Source organism: Mauremys reevesii, linkage group 2 (assembly GCF_016161935.1).
Source record: "Mauremys reevesii isolate NIE-2019 linkage group 2, ASM1616193v1, whole genome shotgun sequence".
Taxonomy (NCBI): domain Eukaryota; kingdom Metazoa; phylum Chordata; order Testudines; family Geoemydidae; genus Mauremys; species Mauremys reevesii.
Window position 1 is genome coordinate 198,299,517 of NC_052624.1, and position 25,294 is coordinate 198,324,810.

A 25,294-nucleotide genomic window follows, 5' to 3' on the forward strand; every position below is an offset into this window, starting at 1 on the left:
GGTTCTGTTTCATTTGTTTAAAATGGATATTGCAGGAATAAATAATGTGCATTTCTTATAATCTTTGTATTTAAATTTAACTAATTGTCCAGCTTTGGTATTTTATTATCATAGATTTCATGGGCTTAGTCGTCAGTTGTGGTAGAAGAAAGATCAATGCAGCTGAGGAGGGGCATTGCAAAGGTGGTCGTAAGGTGCTGTGCAGTCAGATCATTTGGGTGCAGGGGAGCAGGAAACAACCCGCCCCCCTCCCCACTATCCAGGGCCGGAAGTGGTACAGTAGCTCTATGCCAAGCAGGTGAAATCTCTGAAGGATTAGTGACCTGGCTTTAGGGTTGCTTTGTGCTAGCAGTTTGATATAAAGCTGCCCTAACGCAGCCTAGGATCTGGCCTATTATTTGTACATTCACTGAGGACCCAGTAACCCCAAATTCCTACTTTTGAGTTGGTCCCTTGAACATTTTACCCAGATGTTCCTAACTGCTATCTTATTCTATGTGTTTGTTTACTCTTTGCATGACAGTTTTTTCCTTATTAAATAAAACAGCAACTATCTGTCCATCCATTGGCTGGTTTTACAGAGACACTCTTGGACAGATTTGAGGGAGGAGAAGGTGGTGGCTTTACATATCAGTTTTGGGAAAGTGTTCCCCCATGTAAAGGGCAACATGGAAGAAGGTGCAGAGATGTTATGGTCAAATTCTTTTTTTCCCAAATTCATAGGATGTCCCATATGAATCTTTTACCATTGTAAAAATATATAGCGAGGAGGAATAAAATTGTCATCCCTGGCAGAATCCTGCGGTTTGCAAAGTCTGCTGAATAATGTAGAAATCTTTATTATAATACATTGCCTCTGCCTGGGCTATTTAAGAAGGGTCAAGAAGGTGAAAACCTTGCTATCCCTTTTATCATGCTGTCTTAAAACTTTCAAAACTATCATCCCAGTCTCCTCTCTTTTAGAATGAGAATAAGCACAAGTCCTTTTAACCTTTCCTTAATTAGATTCTTCATCAAAGGTCTAGTTCTAAACAACACAATCATCTACGGTGGGATATCTAGTGGCAATATGGTTGTCCTTTGATATGGTTAAATCATAATTCCATTCCATCCAGTGAGATGGGTCTAACTGCGTGTTAACTGTGACCTTCAAATCATTCTAATGCTACCTGGCAGAAAACAGCTATCCTGTAACCAGGGCTGCAAACATGGTGTGGATTTACTGTGGCTCAATATACTACACCCGGTCTTCCTCAAAATAGCTTTTACAGTCGAAAAAGAGAGCAGGTACAGCTGCGAACGAGCATGGCAGCTGTGATTGAAAACAGCCCACCAGAATTCGGCTGCAGCTGGCCAATGACACAACCGCCGGGTCGAAGAGTGAAACAGCCAATCCGGATCAGTGTTTCATTTGGCTAGGAAGACGAGATGTCGTGCTGCGTTCCTGGCTGTTAGTGCCGAGTGGGCTCGGCTGGTCTCGCGATGTCCTTTCAGGCGCAGCAAACCGTAACCCAGAATTGCGTGCCCGGGTCAGACACCTGCGGCAGCCCGAAAGTCTGTAGCACGGCGTCTAGACTAGCAACAGCCAGGAGCTGAAACACTGGCGCAAGGAGCATTGCAGAGAGGATCCGCCACCCCGTCTGTTGGGGGTATTGTTTTCTGCTATTGCTGAGGTCCTTTCAGTGGCTGTTCCACCTGGCTTTTGGTTGTATTTTCCTGGATTTATTGTTTGACTGAGGACTCGGCTCTTCCCCCCCCCCCAGCTCTTTGCGTGCAGATGCATGAGAGAAAGTTGATTTGTAAAAAAGTCTTTTAATGAAGAGAGAGGCTTCAACCGGAGAGCGGTTGAACAATGGTTATGAAACTGTAGGTTTTAGTTGCCTTTTTTTCTGTTAAGCATGGCGTGGATTTGTGAATGTGAAGGGTTTTGAGGTTTTTTGCCTTCCAGCTTTTACGTGCATTGGTGCAACTCAAGTAATGTACTAACATTTTCTATTAAGTCATATAATACTTTGGCAGCCCTTTGATAGTTTGTGGTTCCCCCGTAACAATCTGTACAGCAGGAAGTACAGATGGAACCCTGGTATTAGAGAGAGGTACGATTTGCACGGTAAGGCTTTGTGTGGTATGTGTCTGCCTAACAAACGTTTCTGTTTTACACTTGTCTTTTCAATATGAAACATACAAACAAGATCCTGTGGTTTTATAATGCTGACCTTGATTAAAATGCTAGGTAAGAATGATGTTAAAACAAAGGTAACCCAGCCTCATTTGTAGCTTCACAGCTCAGTGAGTTTGTAAAGTGGCCAATGGCTTTTTTTTTTTCCTCTTGAAGCAGAGATTAGAGGTTCTTCTGGAATTGTAGTTTACTTTTCCAGTCATCTAAGTATACTTTATTGACTTCTTCACAGATCTTTAGTTTCTGTGGTTCTGACATGGCATGTCCTGAATAAGGCCAGCAATGATGCTCTCAGCACCTTTCAGGATGGGGTCCCCAGTGAGAAATGTAAGCAATATGAAGAAAGACCTGACTGGCTGAAAGAAGAATGACTTCCCCCCGTCCTCCCCACTCTATTGTGAGGTGTTTATCTACTGCTTCTATTAAGATCTCCTTATTCCTTCTCCCTTCCCCCACCCCAGTAATTTCAGATGTCTACTAGGAAATTGGAGTTTTCACGAAAGGGAAAGGAAAGGGAAAGTCATTGCTCAAAGCTTATTGTTTCTGCTTGTCCTGATTTTTATACTAAGTAGCTTGCGGTATGTTTACAAAAACAAAAAATCCACCACCTGGATTCTTCTGAGGTCAGGAAGAACTTCCTCTAAAGGCCTTTTATCCACCATTGGGTGGATAAAAATGGATTTTTTTCCCCTCTACAAATCAGATTTTAAAAAATTTAAATGTTTTCAAATAAACCTATTTAAAATTAAATTTGAAATAAACCACGTTAAAACTAAACTTACTGAAATTATTTAAATAAAACATTCAAGCAGTAGATGTTTGCTGCTGAAGTTTTAAAGAAACACCACTGAACTGCTGGATGTTCATTCAACTAGCTCATTTCAACTTTGAATGAACTAGTTACTGAAAAAAGCAGAAAAGCTTATTGTGCAGAAGGATGAGCTCTATTAGTTCTAAAATCTTGAAGTAGATATCCAGAAACAATTCATTATCTCACACACCTTGTCTCTTTTTTAAAATAATCAGTTAGCTTTAAATGCAAAACATGTTTTGATAAACTTACTCCCTCCCCCCTTAGGTATCCAGCACATTTAAGGTAGCTATATTCAACTGATAATATTTTTAAAAGCTGGTTTTGTACACTTTTAATTGAATTCCAATTTCCATCCAAATGCTGCTTGACATAAATCATGAGTAAAAAAATTAACCATAAGTAAGTAAATAAGAAAAGCATCATTCATCATTTTCCAACATAAAAATTTAAACATTAAGAATCTGAATAAATGCATGTTAAACTATATAATTTCTTACACTAAATCTATAAATATTTATTTACCCTTCTGGTTAAGAAGTGCCAAATTTAGTGTGACGACAATATTTCGTAGCAAATCAACATGTTTTAATGTTGATCAGCTTTTCTTTAGGAAAACAAAAAGAACAAATGCAAAACAAGATTAAAATCAAAGATTTAAATCAAAGTTTCCTGCTTGATGATTTAAATCATGATTGAAATCATTAATTTAAATAAATCTATTCTGACTGTTAGGAGATTTTTTGTTCCTCCTTCTGAAATATCTGGTACTGGTCTCTGTCAGACACAGGGTACCAGATTAGACAGACCATTGATTTGCTTAATGTTGTAATTCCTGTGGTTCCTAAATTTAATTTGGGTGTAGGATGTTGGATTGCTGTTACAGTTCTTATATGATATTCTTCGGTTATGATACAACTATGCATTTTCTTCATAATATGGCTGTTCCACAGGGAAACTTGCGAGAGGTAATGACCCTATTCATAGTGTGAAGAAAGGGAGAAAATCAAGTTTTAACAGAGGTGACAACAAACAAGAACAAAGAAGATATTTAGCATGTATTTGGGTATGCATGGAGCTGTCTCGTATATGTGGAAGCTATTTTCTTGCTCATAATCTATCCATATATAGTTGAATGAACAGAAAATGTGCATTTGCAGGTTATTTTATTGTGGCTGTTTGAGTGTTTTCTATCATCTAATGAGTGAGCAGTTGCTGCATTTTGAGGTTTTTGCCTTTGCATTATTTCCTGCACTTCTCTAAAGCACATAGCAAAGATTGACCCATGACTGTTAACATATTAAATGACATTGAAAAAGTGTAGTCCTTGTCCCAGACTGATGCCTGTTTGCTGTCTTGAAAAGATAATGTTTCTAAATATTGGTAACATTGACAAATCCATGTTTGAAAAGATCAGGTGTAGGCTTTCTTGAGAAAGTAAGATGCTTGTGGCATGTTGCCAACGTTAATTTTCTTTAAGGCAGGGATTTATTGAGAGGCTGCCTGGCCCACTGGTTTTAGAGCATTCATAGTAGGAAGAGCTGAATTCTGTCCTGATTCTGTCATTGACTTTCTACTGACTTTGGGCAAATCACTGACCCTTTCAAAAAAGTGGCTTACTTTTTAGTTGTCCAATGTATGGCCTGGTGTTCAGAAGTACTGATTACTCAGAATTCCAATAAAATCCTGCCAGAACATCTGAAAAATGGATACAGGAATGTCAGACCGAGCCATGGAGGATTCCAAAATTAGTGTATACATTTGAAATGCCTCTGTTTCTCCATCTGGGTAATGGTGCTGACCTGCCTTTTTCAAAATATTTAGATATCTATAGATAAAAAGTTTAATGTAAGTGCTAAGTATTACCATTATTTGTTGTCTTCTAATACTTCAGAGCATAGGAAAGCAAATAATGAAATGTCCAGTATTCATCTTTAAAAAAAAGTGTTGATTTTTTTAATAGCTTTTCCATTAATATTGATTCAAATTTCCATTAATAAGTATTTAGAGAAACACTGTCACTTGTGCTCCTGTCCCAGTTAATATAATCGAAGTGGCTGTCTCTTAAAAGCAGGTGCATCAGGCATGTTGTGCTGTCTCCTAAGTGAAATCCAGGGAGAGGCTGCACATAGAGGACTAGGTATTTTGCTCTAAGGTTAACCTAGCCGCCCTCCTCTCCCGTGGGACTGCAGTCCCTTCTTTTGCTATTTCTTGCAGGCACTTGCCCCAGAAAGAGAGTATTTTTCTGCAAATGATTGTAGAGGAGGTGGTATTTTGAAAGTACTGGCATTTCTTCTTCTAAACAGAAGGAAAGAGCTTCCCCCCAGATATCCAGGAAAAGGTCCACTCTCAGGCCTTTTTGGATTTTCCTTTACTGTTGTTAGTCTTGCATGCTGCCAGATCTCTCTGTCAGGATGGAGAATCCATTTGTTTTGGATTAGGGTTAAGACAGTTTGAAAAAGTAATCTCTAGAAGGAAAGACATTTTGTGTCACCGAGACTTTGAAATCTCCTGAATTCCCCTTTTAAAAATGCTGTCGCCCCCAGACATCTGTTCCTCCTTACTGCAAACCTCTAGTAGATTTCCTTGAGGGTGTGGTAAATTCATTTAATCTGTTAGGCTTTCACACAGTGAAATTAATTGAAGTCAGTAAAATCATATTGAATTTAGAATCCTATTAAATTCTGGTGACTGTGCCAGAAAGCACTCACGTTTGCCATAGTGTGTTCTGGGATGATTTGAATGTGACTATATTGGGCTGCTCTCCCTTCCCAACTCAGTGACTCCTATACATCATTATTATTTTATTAGTAGTAGTAATAGAATATGTTACGCTTTAAGGGTGAGCTGTACCTTTGACCCCCTCACTCAATCTCTCCATAGACAACTCTTCCAAATGACAGGCCAAGGCCTATACTTTTGGAATCCCACAGTCTAGCCCACTGCTAGTCAGGGACTCCTGGTCTCACAGCATCCCAATTCACTAACCATGTGTCCTCAGCAGGGCCAGCTGGGTTTTGGCCCCTGCTACAGACTTCCCTCTGGGAGCCTGTGGCCAGTATGAAAGTGAAGTGACAGAATAGCCTCTTCAAAACAAAGTACCCACTTGCTGGACAAATTTCCTTTCCTTGTTTTTGGTTTTCAGGCCTAATCTAGCAAAGGTTAAATAAAATGGACCAAATTCTGCTCTTGCTTACAGGTATGCTAACTTGCTTCAGTCCACTGGGACCATTCTCCTCTTCTAGCCCACAAACTAGTTTCAGCATTGAGTGGCTCAGAGCAATATAAGCGCTCTCTTTGGGCCCCAGTAACTGGAATTGCGCGGTTGTCTGACTCAGATAGTAGAGTATGTGTTCTAGCCCTTTCTTTGGTTTGCTGTGCCCATGTGGCAGCTTAGCTACAGGATGGTGTTAGGGAAAAATGTCATGATCTAGGCTGCAACCCAGTTCCACAATGTGGTTTTATAACTCTGTTGTCCCATTCACACTATAAATAATAAAACCATATTAGAAATATAACGTACAACTGTGGGCTGGTGCAGTTAGAGATTTGTGTAGAAGAGCGCTATGCCAAACTCAGTACTGGAGAGTAGCAAGCATATAACTGGTTCACTTTATTTTACTAATTTTTATTTCTATAGAATCTTAAGATCTCAATAATTTTATGATGAGTTTAGCTTTGGAGCAGCTCTGTGGGGAGAGAGGAAGTATGTTACTGAGGCAAAGAGACTTTAAGTGAAATTTTTCCTGAGGTCAATTTTTCCTGTGGTAGAACCAGAAACTGTGGCTCTCAGCCCTCTATAGTCTTAGCCACACACCTATTCTTCTTCAGAACCAATTTACAATTAGAGGATTGGGGGAAGGAGAGGTGTGGTTTGAGTAGCCTGAGCTTGTAATAAAGACAGGATGGATTTTCAGATTTCCGTTGTCTAGGAAAACAACTTGCCACTGTGATTCTTGTTTTTAATTACAGGGCTCCAAGGCTTTCAAAATAATGGTAGTAATTTAATAGGAATTGGGATGTGACTTTTCATCTTGTAAATGAGCTGTACTTGATTATTAATGACTGGAACACTGGGCTTGTAAATATCTTTTTATTTTATATTGCTTCTGCAGGGATTCTGTACCAATGTGGAGACCATATGAACCTCTGATTGGACCCACCATTTCCTGTTGTATGAAGGAGGGTGCTTTGCCCTTGGGGAACAACTTCTGTAGGCTGACATGGCAATGATGAGATCCGACTTGGGCACCATGAAGATCCTTCACTTGAAGAAGAGAGGCTGTTTTCTGCTGAAGCTTTTGTGTCTGGTTGTCTTGATGTTAATCTTTTGTGAATTCTTAGTTTATTATGTGGTGATATTTCAGTGTCATTGGCCAGAAGTTAAAATAGAAGCTCACAGGAGTAGCAGACAGTCTTCAGCTTCTGTCTTGAAGGCCATGTTTTTATCTGATACCCACCTGCTTGGTGAAATCAAAGGGCATTGGCTAGACAAATTAAGAAGGTAAGAACTGAATTTAGGGAACATGGTGTAACCAATTTTTTAAAGCTTTTCTTAGCATCCATGTATAAGCAGTAGTAAATGTAGTGGCATTTGGGGCAAGTAGCCACTCCGGCTTTTGAGTTGCTTATCTGAATTTCGGGGGAAGAGAATAATGGAGGGTTAGGGAATTAGACTGTGTCTAATCAGTGCTGTGTCTGGCAGACCCAGGTAGGTAGTATTGCTGTTGTATTGTGCTGCCATAAGCTTCTGAGTGCATTGTCTGGCTCAAAGAATCCTTTTCAATTTATAAGTATTATTATAAATTATACAGGGCTTTACAAAAAGGAAGTAGTTAATCTCCACAACTGCCCTGCTAGTCAGGAATAGTATCCCCGTCTGCAGGGTGGGGGAATTGATAGTAACTCGTCCAGTGTCACACTGAGGCCTGGTCTACAGTGTGGGGGGTGGGGTGGGGGGGTGTCGATGTAAGACACGCAACTTCAGCTACGGGAATACCGTAGCTGAAGTCGAAGTATCCTATTCTGACTTACCTCCTGTCCTCACGGCGCGGGATCGACGTCCGCGGCTCCCCCATTGACTCCGCTACCGCCGCTCGCTCCGGTGGAGTTCCGGAGTCGACGGGGAGCGCGTTCGGGGATCGATATAGCGCGTCTAGATGAGACACGATATATCGATCCCCGATAAATCTATCGCTACCCGCCGATACGGCGGGTAGTCTGGACGTACCCTGAGCCAGTGGCAGAGCCAGGACTACAATCAAGCTCTCCCAACCCCATGCCTAGTCCACTAAACCACATTGCTTCCCTCTGGTAATCCATAGAGAAGCAGAACTTTGAAGAAAAGTATCCATTTTTCCATGGCAGGAGCTATGTGACTGAGTGGCATCAAACTCAATCTCTACTGAACACTCTTATCTTTTAATAACCATAACTGTACTTAAAGGAAGAATTGAGGAGAGTGAGCTCAAGCCCTGATAATAGACTTGGGTGAGTGAGGTGGGAGTCCCCCTTGCTCCACCCTCCTGAGAGAGAGAAACAGTGAATACTTTTAGATGTAGTGTCCCTTCCTATGTGAGCTTGCATTGTCCAATTGTCCATTGCAGAAACTATCAGAAGCCTGCATCCCAAGAAAGGGGAAAAAATTCATAGGCAGGAGTTGTAGACCAAGCTGGATGAGCATGCATCTTAGAGAGGTGATTTTAAAAAAAAGAGAGCCTACAAAGAATGGAAGATGGGAGGGATCAGCAAGGAAAGCTACCTTATTGAGGTCAGAAGATGTAGGGAAAAAGTGAGAGAGGCCAAAAGCCATGTAGAGTTGGACCTTGCAAAGGGAATTAAAACCAATAGTAAAAGGTTCTATAGCCATATAAATAAGATGAAAACAAAGAAAGAGTGGGACCTAAAGCTAAACACTGAGGATGGAGTGGAGGTTAAGGATAATCTAGGTATGGCTAAACAAATACTTTGCCCCAGTCTTTAATGAGGCTAATGAGGTGCTTAGGGATAATGGTAGGATGACAAATGGGAATGAGGATATGGAGGTAGATATTACCACATCTGAGGTAGAAGCCGAACTCGAACAGTTTAATGGGACTAAATTGGGGGGCCCAGATAATCTTCATCCAAGAATATTAAAGGAACTGGCACATGAAATTGCAAGCCCATTAGCAAGAATTTTTAATGAATTTGTAAACTCAGGGGTTGTACCATATGACTGGAGAATTGCTAACACAGTTCCTATTTTTAAGAAAGGAAAAAAAATGTGATCCGGGTAACTACAGGCCGGTTAGTTTGACATCTGTAGTATGCAAGGTCTTAAAAAATTTTTTGAAGGAGAAAGTAGTTAAGGACATTGAAGACAATGGTAATTGGGACAAAATACAACATGGTTTTACAAAAGGTAGCTCATGCCAAACCAACCTGATCTCCTCCTTTTGAGAAGGTAACAGATTTTTTTTTTTTTTTTTTTTTTAGACAAAGGAAATGTAGTGGACCTAATTTACCTCGATTTCAGTAAGGCATTTGATACGGTTCCACATGGGAAATTATTAGTTAAATTGGAAAAGATGGGGATCAATATGAAAATTGAAAGGTGGATAAGGAACTGGTTAAAGGGGAGACTACAACACGTCATAGTGAAAGGTGAACTGTCAGGCTGGAGGGAGGTTACTAGTTGAGTTCCTCAGGGATTGGTTTTGGGACCAATCTTATTTAATCTTTTTATTACTGATCTTGCACAAAAAGTGGGAGTGTGCTAATAAAGTTTGCGGATGACACAAAGCTGGGCGGTATTGCCAATACAGAGAAGGACCGGGATATCATACAGGAAGATCTGGATGACCTTGTAAACTGGAGTAATAGTAATAGGATGAAATTTAATAGTGAAAAGTGCAAGGTCATGCATTTAGGGATTAATAACAAGAATTTTAGTTATAAGCTGGGGACTCATCAGTTGGAAGTAACAGAGGAGGAGAAGGACCTTGGAGTATTGGTTGATCACAGGTTGACTGAGCCGCCAATGTGATATGGCCGTGAAAAAAGCTAATACGGTCTTAAGATGCATTAGGTGAGGTATTGCCAGTAAAAATAAGGAGGTGTTAGTACCATTATACAAGGCACTGGTGAGACCTCATCTGGAATACTGTGTGCAGTTCTGGTCCCCCGTGTTTAAGAAGGATGAATTCAAACTGGAACAGGTACGGAGAAGGGCTACTAGGATGACCTGAGGAATGGAAAACCTGTCATATGAAAGGAGACTCAAAGAGCTCGGCTTGTTTAGTCTAACCAAAAGAAGGCTGAGGGGAGATATGATTGCTTTCTATAGATATATCAGAGGGATAAATACCAGGGTGGGAGAGGAATTATTTAAGCTCAGTACCAATGTGGACACAAGAACAAATGGATATAAACTGGCCATCAGGAAGTTTAGACTTGAAATTAGAGGAAGGTTTCGAGTGAAGTTCTGGAACAGCCTTCCAAGTGGAGCAGTGGGGGGAAAAAAGACATATCTGGCTTCAAGACTAAGTTTGATAAGTTTATGGAGGGGATGGTATGATGGGATAGCTTAATTTTGGCAATTGTTCTTTCACTATTAGTGATAGATATGCCCAATGGCCTGTGATGGGATGTTAGATGGGGTGGGATCTGAGTTACTACAGAGAATTCTTTCCTGGGTGTCTGGCTGGTGAGTCTTACCCACATGCTCAGGGTTTAGCTGATTGCAATATTTGGGGTGGGGAAGCAATTTTCCTTCAGGGCAGATTGGCAGAGGCCCTGGGGGGTTTTCGCCTTCCTCTGCAGCGTTGGGCACGTGTCACTCGCTGGAGGATTCTCTGCACCTTGAAGTCTTTAAACCATGATTTGAGGACTTCAGTGGCTCAGACATAGGTTAGGGGTTTGTTGCATGAGTGGGTGGGTGAGTGTAGATGTGCGGACTCACCCCTGCGGCGCCTCCTGCTGGTCTCTCAGGGAATTAGCTCTTTTACCAGCCAGGAGCACCCTCTGCAGGCCAGTGATCCTCCTGTCCTCTGGCCCCCGTGTCCCTCCCTGGACCCCGGTGCCCTTGTACCTGGGGTGTTGCCCCCTAACAGTAACCCCTCAGTCTTAGGGTCTCCCCTCCCTGGAGAACCCCCACCCACTATTCCCACCTCACCTCATCTCAGTATAAGGCTACTGCCAGTCATTATCTAGCCCCACACCCTGGGGCAGACTGCAGTATCAGCCTACTCATCACTGGCAAGGTTGGGTTTGGACCTGCTGCCTTGGCCTACCCCTGGGCTGCCCCCTGCAACCACCAGTACCTGTTGGCCTTATGCTAGGCCGCAGCCTGGGGCTTTCCAGGCTGGAGCTCCCCAGCTCCTCAGCCTTTCCCTAGCCCTGCTTCACTCAGGTACCCTGTCTCTAGCTCCTTGCAGCCAGGCCCTTCTCCCTCTACAGACAGAGGGAGACTGTTGTCTACCCCTGGCTTCTCTGCCTTTATAGGGCCAGCTGAGTCTGTTTGGGGCGTGGCCCCATCTGCAGCCACTTCCCCCAATCAACCCAGCCTTTTAGAGCTGCTTTCGCCAGCCACAGCCCCCTCCTAGGGCTGGTTTAAGCCCTTTAGGGCAGGAGCAGGGTTGTGCAGGAGGTCAGACTAGATGATCATAATGGTTCCTTCTGACCTTAAAGTCTATGACTCTAATTAGATGAACTGATAAAGACTTCCTTATTTATTTTACTTCAGCACTGGAAAATTTCATATGATATTAAGACATCTTATAACACTTTCAGTTCTGCACTCAACCTAGAGAAAAAGCTATTACCAGGGGTGAGCTGGAGCCGGTTCGCGCGAACCCGTTGTTAAATTTAGAAGCGGTTTTAGAACCGCTTGTTAACTAGCTTCCCTGCGAGGGAAGCTTTGATGGGCTCTGCCTGGGAAGCCTGTAATTCCTCCTCCCGGCCACCAGGGGGCGCTGCGCTGTGCTGCAGGAGCCATGTGAGCTGCCTCCTGGCCCTGTTGCTGCTGCTGCTGCTCCTCGGACCTCTGGCCCTGGGGCTCCTGCTGCTGCCTGGTGAGTCCCCGGCTGCGTCCCGCTGCTCCCAGCGCCCCCCCCTTCCCGTGTGAGTATCTGCGCCCCTCCCCAGCCAGCCCCTGCCCCCAGCCAGCCCCTGCCCCACCCCCTGCCCACAGCCACCTGCAGCCACCCCCTGCCCGCAGCCACCCCCTGCCCGCAGCCAGCCCATGTCACTCCCTGCCTCCAGCTAGCCCTGCCCCACGCCCCTATCTGCAGCCAGCCCCACATCCACTGGTGCCCTGCAGTTCCCAGGGCAGTAACCCTGCACACCTGCTTTAATGAGGGGGGGCAGGGAGCAGCTGGGACCCACACATGTGCACACCCTAGAGTGACCAGACAACAAGTGTGAAAAATCGGGACGCGGGGGAGGGGTAATAGGAGCCTATATAAGAAAAAGACCCAAAAATTGAGACTGTCCCTGATCACCACCCACACATGTGAAACGGAGCTCATTTCTAGTTCAGCCCCATCTTTTTAAAAAAGAACTTTAGGTAGGGTTAAAATACATCTGTATTTTCCTGGACATGTCAGGCTTTTCGGTTCTTAATCACCTCCTGGGAAAATATGGACGTATGGTAACCCTATTGGTACAAAAAATACATGCTGTCGCACATCCCTTATATCAGAACTTTTTATAGGGAACCCATTGTTAAATCAGAACTTTTTATAGGGAACCCGTTGTTAAGATTTTGGCAGCTCATCACTGGCTATTACTAATAGAACTACTAAATACAGGTAGTTATTACATATCTGTATAGGACAGGGATCACATGATATAGTAGTGTAAGTCTAGAATATTTCTGCCAAATTCACTGGTGTTAACGTTTATAATCCAGAGCAGAATCTGGTTTATTCTGTGTCCCAGCAGAACCTTGCTCAGATCACTGCAGGATGAAATTTACTAAAGGAAGGCCCATCCCTAGGGGACTCAAAACAGTGGCTTGATCTTGTATAGCAAAATTGCTGGCTTACCTATGCACACTAGTGTTAGCTCTATCAACTACCATTTTGACACAATTCATTATAACGTTTTAACAAAATGGAAATTTGTTACCCGTGTCTAGCAAATAGCATTATAGTAATTTACTCATTTTAAATTGGCTTATCTGGAGGTTTAATTTGTGTCATTGGTTAGATGATTTGTAATGATGTTTCAATATCCAGCATGGGGGTTTGTTCTGAGCAATCAGAACCTTTTGCTGCAGAAACAGATGCAGTCGGTCAAGTGTGTGTGATTATTCAACATACTTCCACTGATCAGTTTTTACATACTTTGAAAATAACCCATTAACTTGTGATAAAGGTTAGTATCAGCACTTTATGTCTGGTGTCCCCATAAGCTGGTGCTGATCATAGTTTTTGATGGTGGGAGGGAGCAGGGAGGTAGCCTAGGAGCTGTTGTTAAACCTGACATTTAAAATCTAGCTGGGTTTCAGAGTAGCTCTTTCAGCCTTTGAGACTCTGCTTCGCTGTCCTGTCAGGCAAGACCTTGTTTAATCAGAGTAAAGAATCAGGCAGTTGAGAGTCTATTGATTTGATGCTTCGCTTTCTTAGGGAATGGCAAATGGAGAGAGCCTTCCAAACTGCCTTGTCATTACTGGAGCCAGACATTGTTTTCATCCTAGGAGACGTCTTTGATGAAGGAAAGTGGAGCTCCTCCCAGGTAAAAGGTCCACATCTACTGGTTTTTAGTGTCAGAAAATGCTGAACTGCTTTAAAAGAAATGTGGTTTCCTGGAAATAAGTGGCATGCAGAGCAAGCCAGGCTTTATTTGATTTTCCTTTTCCACAATTGATGTATTGCAGATTTGTAGGTCGTGACTCTATAATTTCCAGTGTAGCGTGACATAGTCACTGCAAGGCAGTTGCACTCCAGTTTGAGTGGAGGGTATGTGTGGGCACAAATAAGATCAGGCAGTAGGCATAGTCTTTTGCATTGAGTTGTTCTCCAGCGCCCTACAGTGCAAGGTTAAGAGGAGGTGAATGTGCATGTCTGTGGAGATGCGAGTTAAATGTGATCCTCCTCATGCTTATGAAGAACTGAGGCTGTGAAAAGGGGATTAGGAGTGGTGCTTCCTAACGATAATCTGAGGAGTAGTATGGAAAAGAGGTAACATTTATAAATGTTTGTGGCCACCACTGTGATGCTAGGTAAACACTGAGAGGCTACTAGCATGAGTGGCCAACAGTCCAAACTTTAGAATGGCAAATGACTAACCCAGCCTTTTACTTTAAAAGGCATTATTGGCCTTCTGAAACCCAAAGAAGTGCATTGCCTAGTGTATTAAAGCTGTTTTCAAATGAATTTTGCAAATATAAACAAGGGAATCAGTCAGGCCCGTGTATTATTGGGTATTAGTGTTTGGGGCTCTGACCTTCCTGATAGCTGGTCAGAAAGTTCTATTTGTGTCCTGAATTCTAAAGCCAGTTCATTGTTGTTGCAATATTAATGACACTAATAGCTGTTTTAATATTGTCCATATTCCAGTCTTAGAAGATATACAATGGATGCTGCTCTCGTCTTGGCAGTGGTAGTTTCCAGTGGGTTGACTACAAACTGAAATTTGGTGATTCTCCCTGGACTTGATTTTTCCAATAGCTTCTTTCTCTTCTCCCCAACCCAACCACATAAAACATGAAAATGTCAAGGTGACAGCCTACTGCTAAGTCCTTTCATAGTTGTCTTCAACATCAGCAGTTTTTACAATTTTCCTGCAGGCCTGGGCAGATGATGTCAGGCGGTTTCAGAAAATGTTCCGACATCCAGTTCGCACTGAGCTAATGGTGGTTGTTGGCAACCATGACATTGGCTTTCACTATGAGTAAGTATTTCAGAAAAATTCAGTGCACTGTCAGGTATGAAATGTCAGGATGTAAACAGTAACTCAGTATTGCCAGCCTCAAGAGATCGAATAACATCAGATTGGCCTCAAAGTCAAATGTTGGTTTTTAGTCTGACTTTTGACTTTAACGCCTCTCTATTCCTCTGTCTGTGTGTGTGTGTGTGTGAGAGAGACACTTTCAGGTTGAAGAGTCAACTGCTTGCATCCGAAGAAGTGGGTATTCACCCACGAAAGCTCATGCTGCAAAACATCTGTTAGTCTATAAGGTGCCACAGGATTCTTTGCTGCTTCTACAGAACCAGACTAACACGGCTACCCCTCTGATACTTTAATACACACTTCTCTCTGGCTGCTCAGATGGAGCTCCCGCTTCCTCTCCCTCAGCCCCTAAGACAGGGCAACTGGCATCCATTTCCTATTACCGTCTTACTTTCTCTCCTGCTGGATGAGGGCTATACAGTGCAACTGGAAAATGAACATCCTAGAAACACAAAATACTCTTCTTATGTATCAAGCCTTCCTATTAAGGATTTATGTGAGCTGAAAGATCTTTACATGTACGAATGTCTTTACAGCATCTCCCACCTAGTTAATTACTGCAAAACCCCATGCAGAGCTATCTGTATCTCAGTGCAGTAATTATAAAGACAATCCTTATTTTTTTAAATAATTCACATTGAAAGCATTTAAAAATAATTTTAAAATCAGACTTTGTTTGCATAACTTTGATCAGCTACATTAATAGATCAATTATCCAATAATTTACAGTAAGTTCACCTTGGATTTGTCTGCCCTGGACTGGCAGCACCTGTTCTCTGACCCCCGGAGGAGTGGCTGCTGTGTAGCTTTTTCCTGACTCCTTCCCTCCACCTACATCTCAAGCACTGACCTGGCAATGGGTTTGTGTGTAGTTAGAGAAAAGCTGCTGCTGGGTCCACAGCAGAGCAAGTATTGGGGTGGGGTTGGGTGTAATGCTGTTGGGCCTCAGACTCAACAGCAGCTTTTTCCTGACTCCTTCCCTCACCTACATCTTTCTCTGTGTCTTGCTGTCCCGGGACCCTCTTTCTTCACCACTGAGATAGCGCCTGTCCATACATGAAGGCAGGGCTCAATGGCAAGGGCAGATCTGTTTTTCTCAGTTCCAGAGGCTCTCACTTGAGCTCTGCCTGCATGACCAGCCCTGAAAATTGTGTGAAAGGAGTGGCTGCTTGGGGCTTTGTGAGAGTACCTCCTACAGGTTCCAAAATCCCATGACTCACCATTAATTCACAGGATTTGGCAGTACTAACTGTTGGCTTCCATGTGAGTCAGGCTTTTTTTTATTTAGGCTTTTGTCTTCAAGCATCAGTTAAGATGGGCTGGGTTGCATTTTTAGAGCCAGACCTTGGGTGTAGCTCATGTGCACAGAGTGAGAGTTAGGAGTGCCCTGTAAAGGTGGCTTCAGGGTCACATCATGGTCAGGCTGCTGCTATAACTCATGCTGTGCTGCAGTGACCCAAAAATGCAGCCAAGGTATTGTGGGTATTCTGCCCCATTCCCTACTCTCTCAGCATCAGAGAGGGTCATTTTGCATCTGTTGTATTTCACATTGTGCTTGTATTGGGGGCAATACTCCCTGGCTTGTTATGCTTGCTCTGGGGCCAGAATAGACTCAGGGAGGCTGTATCCATCCCATGGAGAATCTCAGTTTTAAGATCTAATCTGGATCATGGAGCAGTACCTGTTAGGGAATTGCTATTTAAATCTGTAAATTAAATTACTTATAATGTTACTTAAATTAAATTACTTAAATTACATTATAAGTAATTAAATTACTTATAATGGCAAGTTTCTGAGCATCATACTGCTTTTGTCTTTTAAACACAGAATGACCACTTACAAGTTAAAACGGTTTGCAAAAGTTTTCAACTTCACCTCAGGAAAGCTAATAGCCCGGAAGGGAGTAAAGTGAGTATAATTTTTGCCAACATTTTGAGCTTTTTCATTGTTTGTTTTTTTAAACTTTTATTTTCTGAACCCATTGTACTGTGTTCTCATGAATATTTGTTAAACATAAAACATTATTTACTCCCAAGAAACTTTTTTTTAAAATACTGTAAAGCTGTGGTCTCCAATCTTTTTATGCACAAGATCACTTTTTGAATTGAAGATCAACCCAGGATCTGCCCCGCCTCACTCACTCTATTTCCTCCTCCCTCCGTTGCTCTCTTTCCCCCACCTTCACTTTCACCGGGCTGGGGCAGGAGGTTGGGATGTGGGAGGGGTTTGGAATCTGGGAGGGGGCTCCGGGCTGAACGACATCAGAATTTTTTTTGTCAGATAAAGTGAAGGGAAATGCATTGTATTCATCTACACTCTGACTTATATTCTGACCACATACATTAATTCACAAGAATGTAGGAAATAAAGGCTACAAATGTATCACTTAATTTTTTTTTAAACATTAAGCAAGTATTCTAATCAGGCTGGAAGTGCTATATCACCCATGAAAGAAAGAAAGGGTGCTTCATGCAGGCTTATGAGAAAATAGACCCCCAGTTTAATACAACCATGTATTACTCAAGTCTGTGACCCTAAACACACATTTCAGCTAACATTCTTAAAATAGTCATTAAACAGGGACTAACATCCTCTCCTTACTCCAGAGACTGTGTGTATAGTACTCAATTGACCATCTGCTCGTTGAAATGAGTTTGCCTTATTAATACTGCTTGGTAAATGTGTTCTAGAACACTAGTACAACAAGTAGCTATTTAGTGAAAAATGTTGGCTGCAATTTAAGATCTGCTTTTTGCCAGCAACCCTTCCATGATGAAATCTAGCTCACTTTTGTATATAAGCACACGACTGTTCCCTCCTCCTGCATGCTGAGCTGTGAATATGGCCTTTCTCTGTTGGCTAGCAGGCTGGCCTAATATAAAAATAAGTGCCTAGTTATGCTTGTGACAGGTAAGAGCCTAGTAGCAAGAAAAATTCAGTTTATTTAAAAGCTACAACGAAGGTAGAGTTAGGTAAGTACAGTGAAAGCTTCCCTACCCTGCTTTGCCAGAGACCCATGGTTAAGTGAGAGACACTTCTCTTTAGGTGTTAATCAAACTAAGGGCTTGCCTACCCGGTGCCAGAAGGCCGTGTGTTGTGCTGTAACTGCCCTGCATCTTGCACCCTCTACAGGGCATGTTAGGGTGTTTTAGAGATCACACCCCTCCGGTGCACTTTGCTGGCAACCTATACACAAGGTCCAGGTTCATTTGTGGGGCCTTCCCTGGGCAGAGGCTGCCAAATGCAGTATAGCTTTGCTTTAACATTGCTCACAAGGCATCTCTGGCTTCTGAGATACAAGTGCCAAAGCAACTTCTCACCTTCAGATTTCAGTGTTATGGATTATTGCACTGCAAGAGGATATAATTTTAAACAGTGCCTCACAAATTATGTGGATATCAGATTCATCACAGCATCTAAACTTTGCTATGCAACCCGACTGACTAGATTAGTGTCTAACAATAAAGTGGGTGATCATGGAAAGCTGTGGTAGCATGCAGTAGCAGTATTTGAGAGATACGGCTAGTGCAGCCATTCTCAAACTGTGAACAAGGTTGCCAGGGTTGGCTTAGACTTGCTGGGGCCCAGGGCTGAAACTAAAGTCCAAGGGCTTCAGCCCTGCGTGGTGAGGCTCAGGTTGCAGGACCTCTGCCTGGGGGGGCTGAAGCCCTTGGGCGTCAGCTTTGGCCCCCTTGTCCAGAGCAGTGGGTCTCGGGCTTTGCTGGGGCAGTGGGGCTTGGGCAGGCTCAGGCTTCGGTCCCCTCTCTTGGGGCCGTGAAGTAATGTTTGTTGGCGAAGGGGGTCGTGGTGCAATAAAGTTTGAGAACCCTGTCTAGTGTGTGGCCTGGGCACAGTCGTTATTGAATTTAGTTCATACACTGAGGGTTTTTTTCTGAATTATGAACTTGTTTGATTTTTTTTTTTTTAAAAGAAGGGCTTCATCTCTCACCCCTAGTGTCTGGAGACCTAACAGTTGTCTTTTCGCCCATTCCCTCTCTGTTCTCTCCCAGCTTTGTCATGGTGAACAGTGTTGCCCTGGAAGGTGATGGGTGCACTGTCTGCAGCAGGGCAGAGGCAAAGCTCATGAAGCTTTCTCATAAACTGAATTGCTCCCAACAGGTAAGAGTCCAATAGTCCATTCAATGTAACTGCAGAGTTGGAGTTGCAGTTATAGTGAGGCTGGAAGTCAGGTTCTTCTCCTTTTGAAAAATCTCAGTTTCTAGTTTGTGTTTTGTCCTCTCATAGTGCTCTGGCCTTGTCTCCTTGATCATTCTTACCTCCATATTCACGGTGGATTTCAGTGTGCATGTTGCTGACTCCCCCTGCCTCAGTCTTTCTGCTAACTTCAGAAAGACCGGGGCACAGGTCTTTAATCTTGTCCGGTCTGTTATCTCTCCGTCAGCAAAATTCTGTAGCCTTTTTCTCTGCCACATGTAATATCACTTACGCTGGTCTCTGATCTTGTAAGGGAGCCTGCATAGTCTAATGGATAGGCAGTCTGGAGACCTGGATTTTGTTCCTCACTTTGCCACTGATCTGCAAGTCACTTCATCTCAGTTTCCCCATCTGTAAAATTGTTAATGGTTATTCTCCTTTGTAAAGCACTTTGTGATCTAAGTGTTATTCTTACATGGACAGAGCCTTTTTCTATCTACCTTTTGCCTGTCATGTCTCCTCCTAACCTGAGCTCTCATGCGGCTTTTCAGATGTACTCTTTTTAAACACTCCTGCGTCTTGACCAAATTAATTTGTGAATTTACCTTAATGTCCTTCCACTACATCAATACAATTCTTCTTAAGTAAAAAGAGTATCAAACCACCCCATTTCCTCTTTCCCTTCTTAATGGAAACCTTTGCATCCTTGATGGTGAATTTTACATTCATCCCATATCTCCTGGCTCTGCAGACTTGCATGTTGCCATTATCTGTCCAACGCTGCCTCTGAATACTACTAATTTGATTCCCACCACTGCTGAAATCTTCAAGCATGCTTTCATATCCTCTTGCCTTCTGTGTAGCTATTCCAGTTCTCTACAGAACATGCTGAACCATAAAGTGTTGCTGACACCTTCTGCCATTTTGTACTATAGGGATAACCTATTTTTAGTAGGACTAATAGAAAAAGTCAGTGATCTTATATAGATATATACCAGAAGGTGGTAGCAATATATATATGAGAGAGAGAGTGCAATTGCATCCATGGCATCCTCGAAAAATTTCACTAGCAACTTGTTCATTAAAGTCCAGTTCTAATTGGCAGTCTTGATTTTTAAAACACTTCGTGAACTTGCTTCAGGCTTCTGTTCACGTAGTTCCATCCTCTTCTCTATCCCTTCATAACCTGACCTCTGTGAGATGTGCTCTGAATCACCTGCCATTTGGAACAGACTTCCTACACAGCATCAGCTCTCTTCAAATCATCCCAGCATACAGCTTTTCTCCCTTACCTATACCTCTTAATTTCTATCCCCTGACTTTGTAAGGCCTCATATGATTAGTTTCTCTGATAGACACTGTAAACAAGTACTTTGCAATAATCCTTATACAATACTAGTTCTTTTTTTTTTTTTTTTTGAGGAAAAATCTTACATGGTCTTCAATTTTGCATTTCTATCCTGGCCCTCCAAGCATGTAATAAATACAGAACTAGTGCTGCACAGACACAATTATGTTTGTCTGACTTGATTTTATTAGCAGGAACAGATTCATTCCAACAAAAGATGCAGTGGTGTGGAACAGCTTCCAGCTTCAGAACCAATCCTTTTACAGGTGTGTTGGAGATTAGGTGGGCAGGATTTCACCATTTCAGCATATTTATCAACATTTTATAAAAGGCTGCATTAGCTAACAACTGGCTCTTGCTTTGAATCCCTGTCAGCATTACCCTCTTTACAGAAGAAGTGATGCTGAATGTACTGGAGAAGATTCTGCTCTTCCAGAGGAAAAGAACATCCCATTTAAAGAAAAGTATGATGTACTTTCTAGAGAGGCTTCACAAAAGGTTTGGTAATTTAACAACTTTATTTAATATCATAGTAACTTTACAGTGCTTCCTGAAATCCTTAATTATGTATATAATATTGGAAAAAGCAAATGCTAGTTGAGATAAGCTGAACGCACAGCTCCTCCTGGTTTAGTGAGGCCCGGGGGAGACTGCTCATAGACCTGCTGGGCTCTGCATGATGAGTCCAGGGACACTCAGTCTGCTGCAGAGCATTTATCCTCAGTGTAGCATTTTGTACTATAGGGATAACCTATTTTTAGTAGGACTAATAGAAAAAGTCAGTGATCTTGTCCACCACTCAATCAGTAAATCAGTGAAAGTAATGTTTTTAAACAGAACATTCCCAATAAATTAAATGGGCAACAGAGATTTTTTTCCTACAGCAGAAACGTATGTGCTCAAGTTTGAGGGCAGGTCACCTCCAAATCAGTGCTACTCTTCATTTAAGACCCAGGTTTTTTATTTGTGGTGCTAAAGACTTGATACTAAGTGATGTTCAAATTCATAAGGAATTTACCTACTATAGTAAAATGTTACAAAATACCACCCTGTTTTTGTGACAAAGGTCAAATAGGGTGATTTACTATTAAAATATGATTATATTATATTAGTGGAAGACATGAGGATTTCACAAAATACTCTGCAAAAATAGTAGCCCAATTAATAATATGGAAGGAGAGCCCATTGGAAGCAAAACTAGATATTAAACAGTGTGATGACTTTAAATATAAATTCAAATTAACTTTTCATGTTTGTAATTTTGTACTGTTTCCACTATAGCTGTTATGGTGGTTTCATCCCCGTTTGATTCTGAGTGGCCATACCCACAGTGCATGTGAAGTGTTGCATAATGGGAAGATTCCAGAAATCAGTGTCCCATCATTTAGCTGGAGGAACAGAAACAACCCTAGTTTCATCATGGTAAATTTAAAGATTTTTATTTTTGTCAGGTAACTTTCATAAATATAAATCAACATGGCAATCAGCTATTTATTAAACTGCTGCTACCTGTTTGTTTTTTGTTTAAAAAGGCAGAACACCCACTCTCCCTCAAAACCCAACATTTACTTAATACACTGCATCCACTTTATAAAGCACATCAGGAGAGCCACACAGGTTGTGTGGTACAAGGAAGTGCTGTTAAAGGTCTAGTTTGTATATTTGTAAAAAGCATGTGTAACAGAGTTTCTTATAAAGAGGGTGCAGGGTAAACTATTGACTTGTTTAAAAAAAAAATCATCAGTACCATGCACTGAACAGTAGAAAGGCTAGTTTTGCTTGGCTGATTTATCTACTATGAAAATAAGACCATATCTATCTCAGATTTCTACATGGCTTTCTTGTCTGTCAGACTCACCCATTAACCACTTCAGCGAGGGCAAGTTTTCATTTGTCTTCTCATAATCTGCCTCATTAGTTTCAATTCACACGTTTTCTAATTTCACTTAGAATGTTGGTTAAGCTCCATCAGATAGTTCCAATGTACAGTATCTTGTTTAATATGTACCACATAGAGATGGAGAAAACAACCAGTTCTACAGTAATTCAAGTTTTTGAAAAGTTCTGTTTTAAATAGCAAAACCTACAATGTTTGTTTACTTTTCAGCATCATGTGGCATGGGGAAAAGAAACTCAAATCTCATTACTCTTTGGTTTACACTCTTTAGTCCATAGACGACAACAACTAAGTCCCTTCTCAATCCATGTATTTTATTTAACAGTTGGCATGTTTCTTTTGCTAAGTAGTCCTGCTTTTACCAGCTGCTACCTATCCAATCAAGTGCTTGTGCCTATTCTATTTTCCTTAATAGTGGTTACTCTCAAACCATGCACATTACTTCTGCAGCATGTCTAGTCTCCAGTGCTATAGGATGTGGACTGACTGCATAGCATTGGTACTATATTAGTCCAGGTTCTGCAACCTAATGTAGAACTTAAACATCACAGCTGTTTTTGATGTAGACTTACTAAACCTATACCAAACCTCTTAGCAACAGCATGATGGTCTATCTTTCTTTTTCAGGGCAGCATAACACCAACCGACTTCTCCCTCTACAAGTGTTTCCTTCCCCTTGAGAGCAGAGTTGTTACTATATACTGTATAGCAGGGGCTATACTTGGGGTACTGATACTAGCTCATCTTCAACTTTTCAATCCACCTTTTTATTTTGCTCAGCACTTAATCAGGAAGCATAAAGCAGTATGAAGAGCCAGACGTCTGCATTCAGTTACTGAAATACCAAAGCTGAGAACAGTCAAACATCAGACTATATTCATGCCAGCAAATGACCTAATTGGATTGTTAATCCGAAGGCAGGTCGCATTTACACATACCATAGAAATCCTACACAGTTGATATGACTACTACAGGATAAATAATTAACTGAAATGAACTGTTTTCATGCTGTACAAAAATACAGTATTCTACAATCAAATGAGTCCATTTCCTTGCTATAATTTTTGTATCAAATATGTATACTAAAAGTTTGTAACTGTACATTATGTAAATCCTACAGCCTCTGCACTAGTATGTCCTAGCCGGGAGGAGGCATAGTCTTTCGAGCTGGAACCATCACTGTATGTTTTATTGCTACATGCCCTTCTAATGTGATACTTTTGTTTCTTAATGTCAGCAGGAGATAGATACATCAGTGGATTTCCTTAGCATTCCTAAGCTGTCACACATACAAAACTGTTGTTTGGGAGAAATCCCTGCTGTGTTAGTAGTTCTGGACTGTAATCCCCTGTCTACTAGACCATCTTTCCACCCCTCCAGGGTCTACTTGCCAAAACACTTCAGCCCTTCCAAAAATTTGGGGTGGAACCTCTCAAGCTGCTCTTTTAATAAAATGTGCTATGATAATAAACTATAGGGCCCTATTGCCCCGTATAGGTCAATGTGGAGAGGTTTTCCCCAACAAGGGAGGTCAGATACTGCTGCAGTAACATTTTCCCATCTGCTTCATGGTAGAGGACCAGGTGCACGTTATGCCCCTGTAGGATTCCAAAAGAATGTTAACAAGACTTGGTTCTATTAATGCAGAGCCAGCTTTGAGCTGTAACATCAACTTTCATGGAGTTTTGGGGATTGATTGGTAGGGGAAAGCTGTAGCAGCAGAGCTCCATTGGAGCCACAGCAATCCTCAGAGCTGGCGGAGATGAGAGGTTGTCTGCCTCTGGGTGGCTAGATTGCAAACATCTAGAAGCCAGAATCCCTGCTGCTTTATGTGGACAGGATAGACAAATGCAATTAAAAGAAAACCCATAAGGAAAGTCCACAGCAGGAACCAGTTTTCCTTTTGGTGCTCCTGCAGAACCGGTGGTTTTTAGCCTACAGGGGTGGTTTGTTTTGCCTACTTTTTCTTTTATTACTCATTCCCCCTTAAAAAGGTAAAGTTTTCATGTTTCTAAAATAATTTTGGAAGGGGAAGTGTGAGAATCTATGGCTAACCAGCAGTGGTAGATTTAGGGAATTATACCTATTACTAGCCTTTCAGTTTCTAGGAAATACATAACTAAATTGCAAATATAGAAATATCATGACTATACATCCTACTAGCAATTTCACTTGGAAGGATAATCTTACAAAGATACTGTACTGTCTCTAAAATTATCCTATTAAAATAAAATTACTAAATTTCTCTAATTTTAAGTAAAAGAGGACTGGGTTTATAAATAACACAAATCATGGCTGTATTATAAAAATCTGATTCAGATTGTGTTCCTGAAAACAACAATTCAGATCTTAATTTGTCCCTAAAATTTAAAACAAAGGATGGAGCTAGTCCAAGGAGTGATTAAACAATCTATGAAGTAATGTAGGCTAACACTTCTCTAGGTTTCTGTTATTGCAACTGTAATTTTAGACATTTGTACAGGTTATCTTGGACACAGGAAAAGTATATACTCACAGAGACGTAAAACACCTATGTATAAAATATAAAGCAGTGTTATAGTTACTAAAAAGGACATGCCTTATTGCTACAGCAATTCTTGCTTTTTATATATTGTACTGTACCACAACTTGTTTTGAGAATGTCATTTGCATAAATTATTCAAGTTTGAGAAATATTCACACAGTTTGATTCTACAATATTTAAAATAAAACAATTTTCTAATGTCTCTTTATTAAAAGAGAAATAAAAATGTCATCTTGTAATTCTCTTAGGCCAGACACAAGGGTTTATACCTCCTCTCCCCCCACCCCCCTTCTTGCTATTTACTTGCACAATGAAAGCTGTTGTTGGTACAAAGATTGACGAGCTCTATATAATGGTGCTTTACACATTCACAATCGGCCTGTGCAATTGTGACGTACTATGAATGACCAAAGAATTACTAAACATATTTCTAAAGTTAAAGG

At 41.6% G+C, this 25,294-nt stretch overlaps 1 protein-coding gene across 10 annotated transcripts; it reads left to right on the plus strand.

The window, feature by feature from the left end:
* Nucleotides 1–1,333: 1,333 nt before the first annotated feature.
* MPPE1 (metallophosphoesterase 1) lies at nucleotides 1,334–23,240 on the plus strand. Of its 10 annotated transcripts, none has more exons than XM_039526680.1 (12): nucleotides 1,334–1,649; nucleotides 2,412–2,581; nucleotides 3,944–4,056; nucleotides 7,106–7,494; nucleotides 13,601–13,709; nucleotides 14,764–14,867; nucleotides 16,755–16,835; nucleotides 18,938–19,046; nucleotides 20,622–20,696; nucleotides 20,806–20,928; nucleotides 21,712–21,852; nucleotides 23,108–23,240. In XM_039526680.1, exons 4-12 carry the CDS (start codon nucleotides 7,214–7,216, stop codon nucleotides 23,135–23,137), a joined length of 1,053 nt encoding a protein of 350 aa, XP_039382614.1. In that variant the 5' UTR covers nucleotides 1,334–1,649; nucleotides 2,412–2,581; nucleotides 3,944–4,056; nucleotides 7,106–7,213; the 3' UTR covers nucleotides 23,138–23,240. The 10 variants fall into 10 exon arrangements, with proteins under 10 accessions (XP_039382614.1, XP_039382613.1, XP_039382610.1 ...); XM_039526679.1 differs by having other exon boundaries at nucleotides 1,338–1,649; nucleotides 20,625–20,696; nucleotides 22,955–23,149; XM_039526676.1 differs by having other exon boundaries at nucleotides 1,341–1,649; nucleotides 3,944–4,012; nucleotides 22,955–23,149.
* The last annotated feature ends 2,054 nt before the right edge of the window (nucleotides 23,241–25,294 follow it).

What these genes read in the sequence shown, in the direction of transcription:
- MPPE1 (XM_039526676.1), top strand. Translation starts at nt 7,214, where the DNA reads ATGGCAATGATGAGATCCGACTTGGGCACCATGAAGATCCTTCACTTG. An exon ending in TGGCTAGACAAATTAAGAAG is followed by an intron (nt 7,495 to 13,600) that starts GTAAGAACTGAA and finishes TCGCTTTCTTAG; the next exon opens with GGAATGGCAAATGGAGAGAG. An exon ending in GACATTGGCTTTCACTATGA is followed by an intron (nt 14,868 to 16,754) that starts GTAAGTATTTCA and finishes TTTTAAACACAG; the next exon opens with AATGACCACTTACAAGTTAA.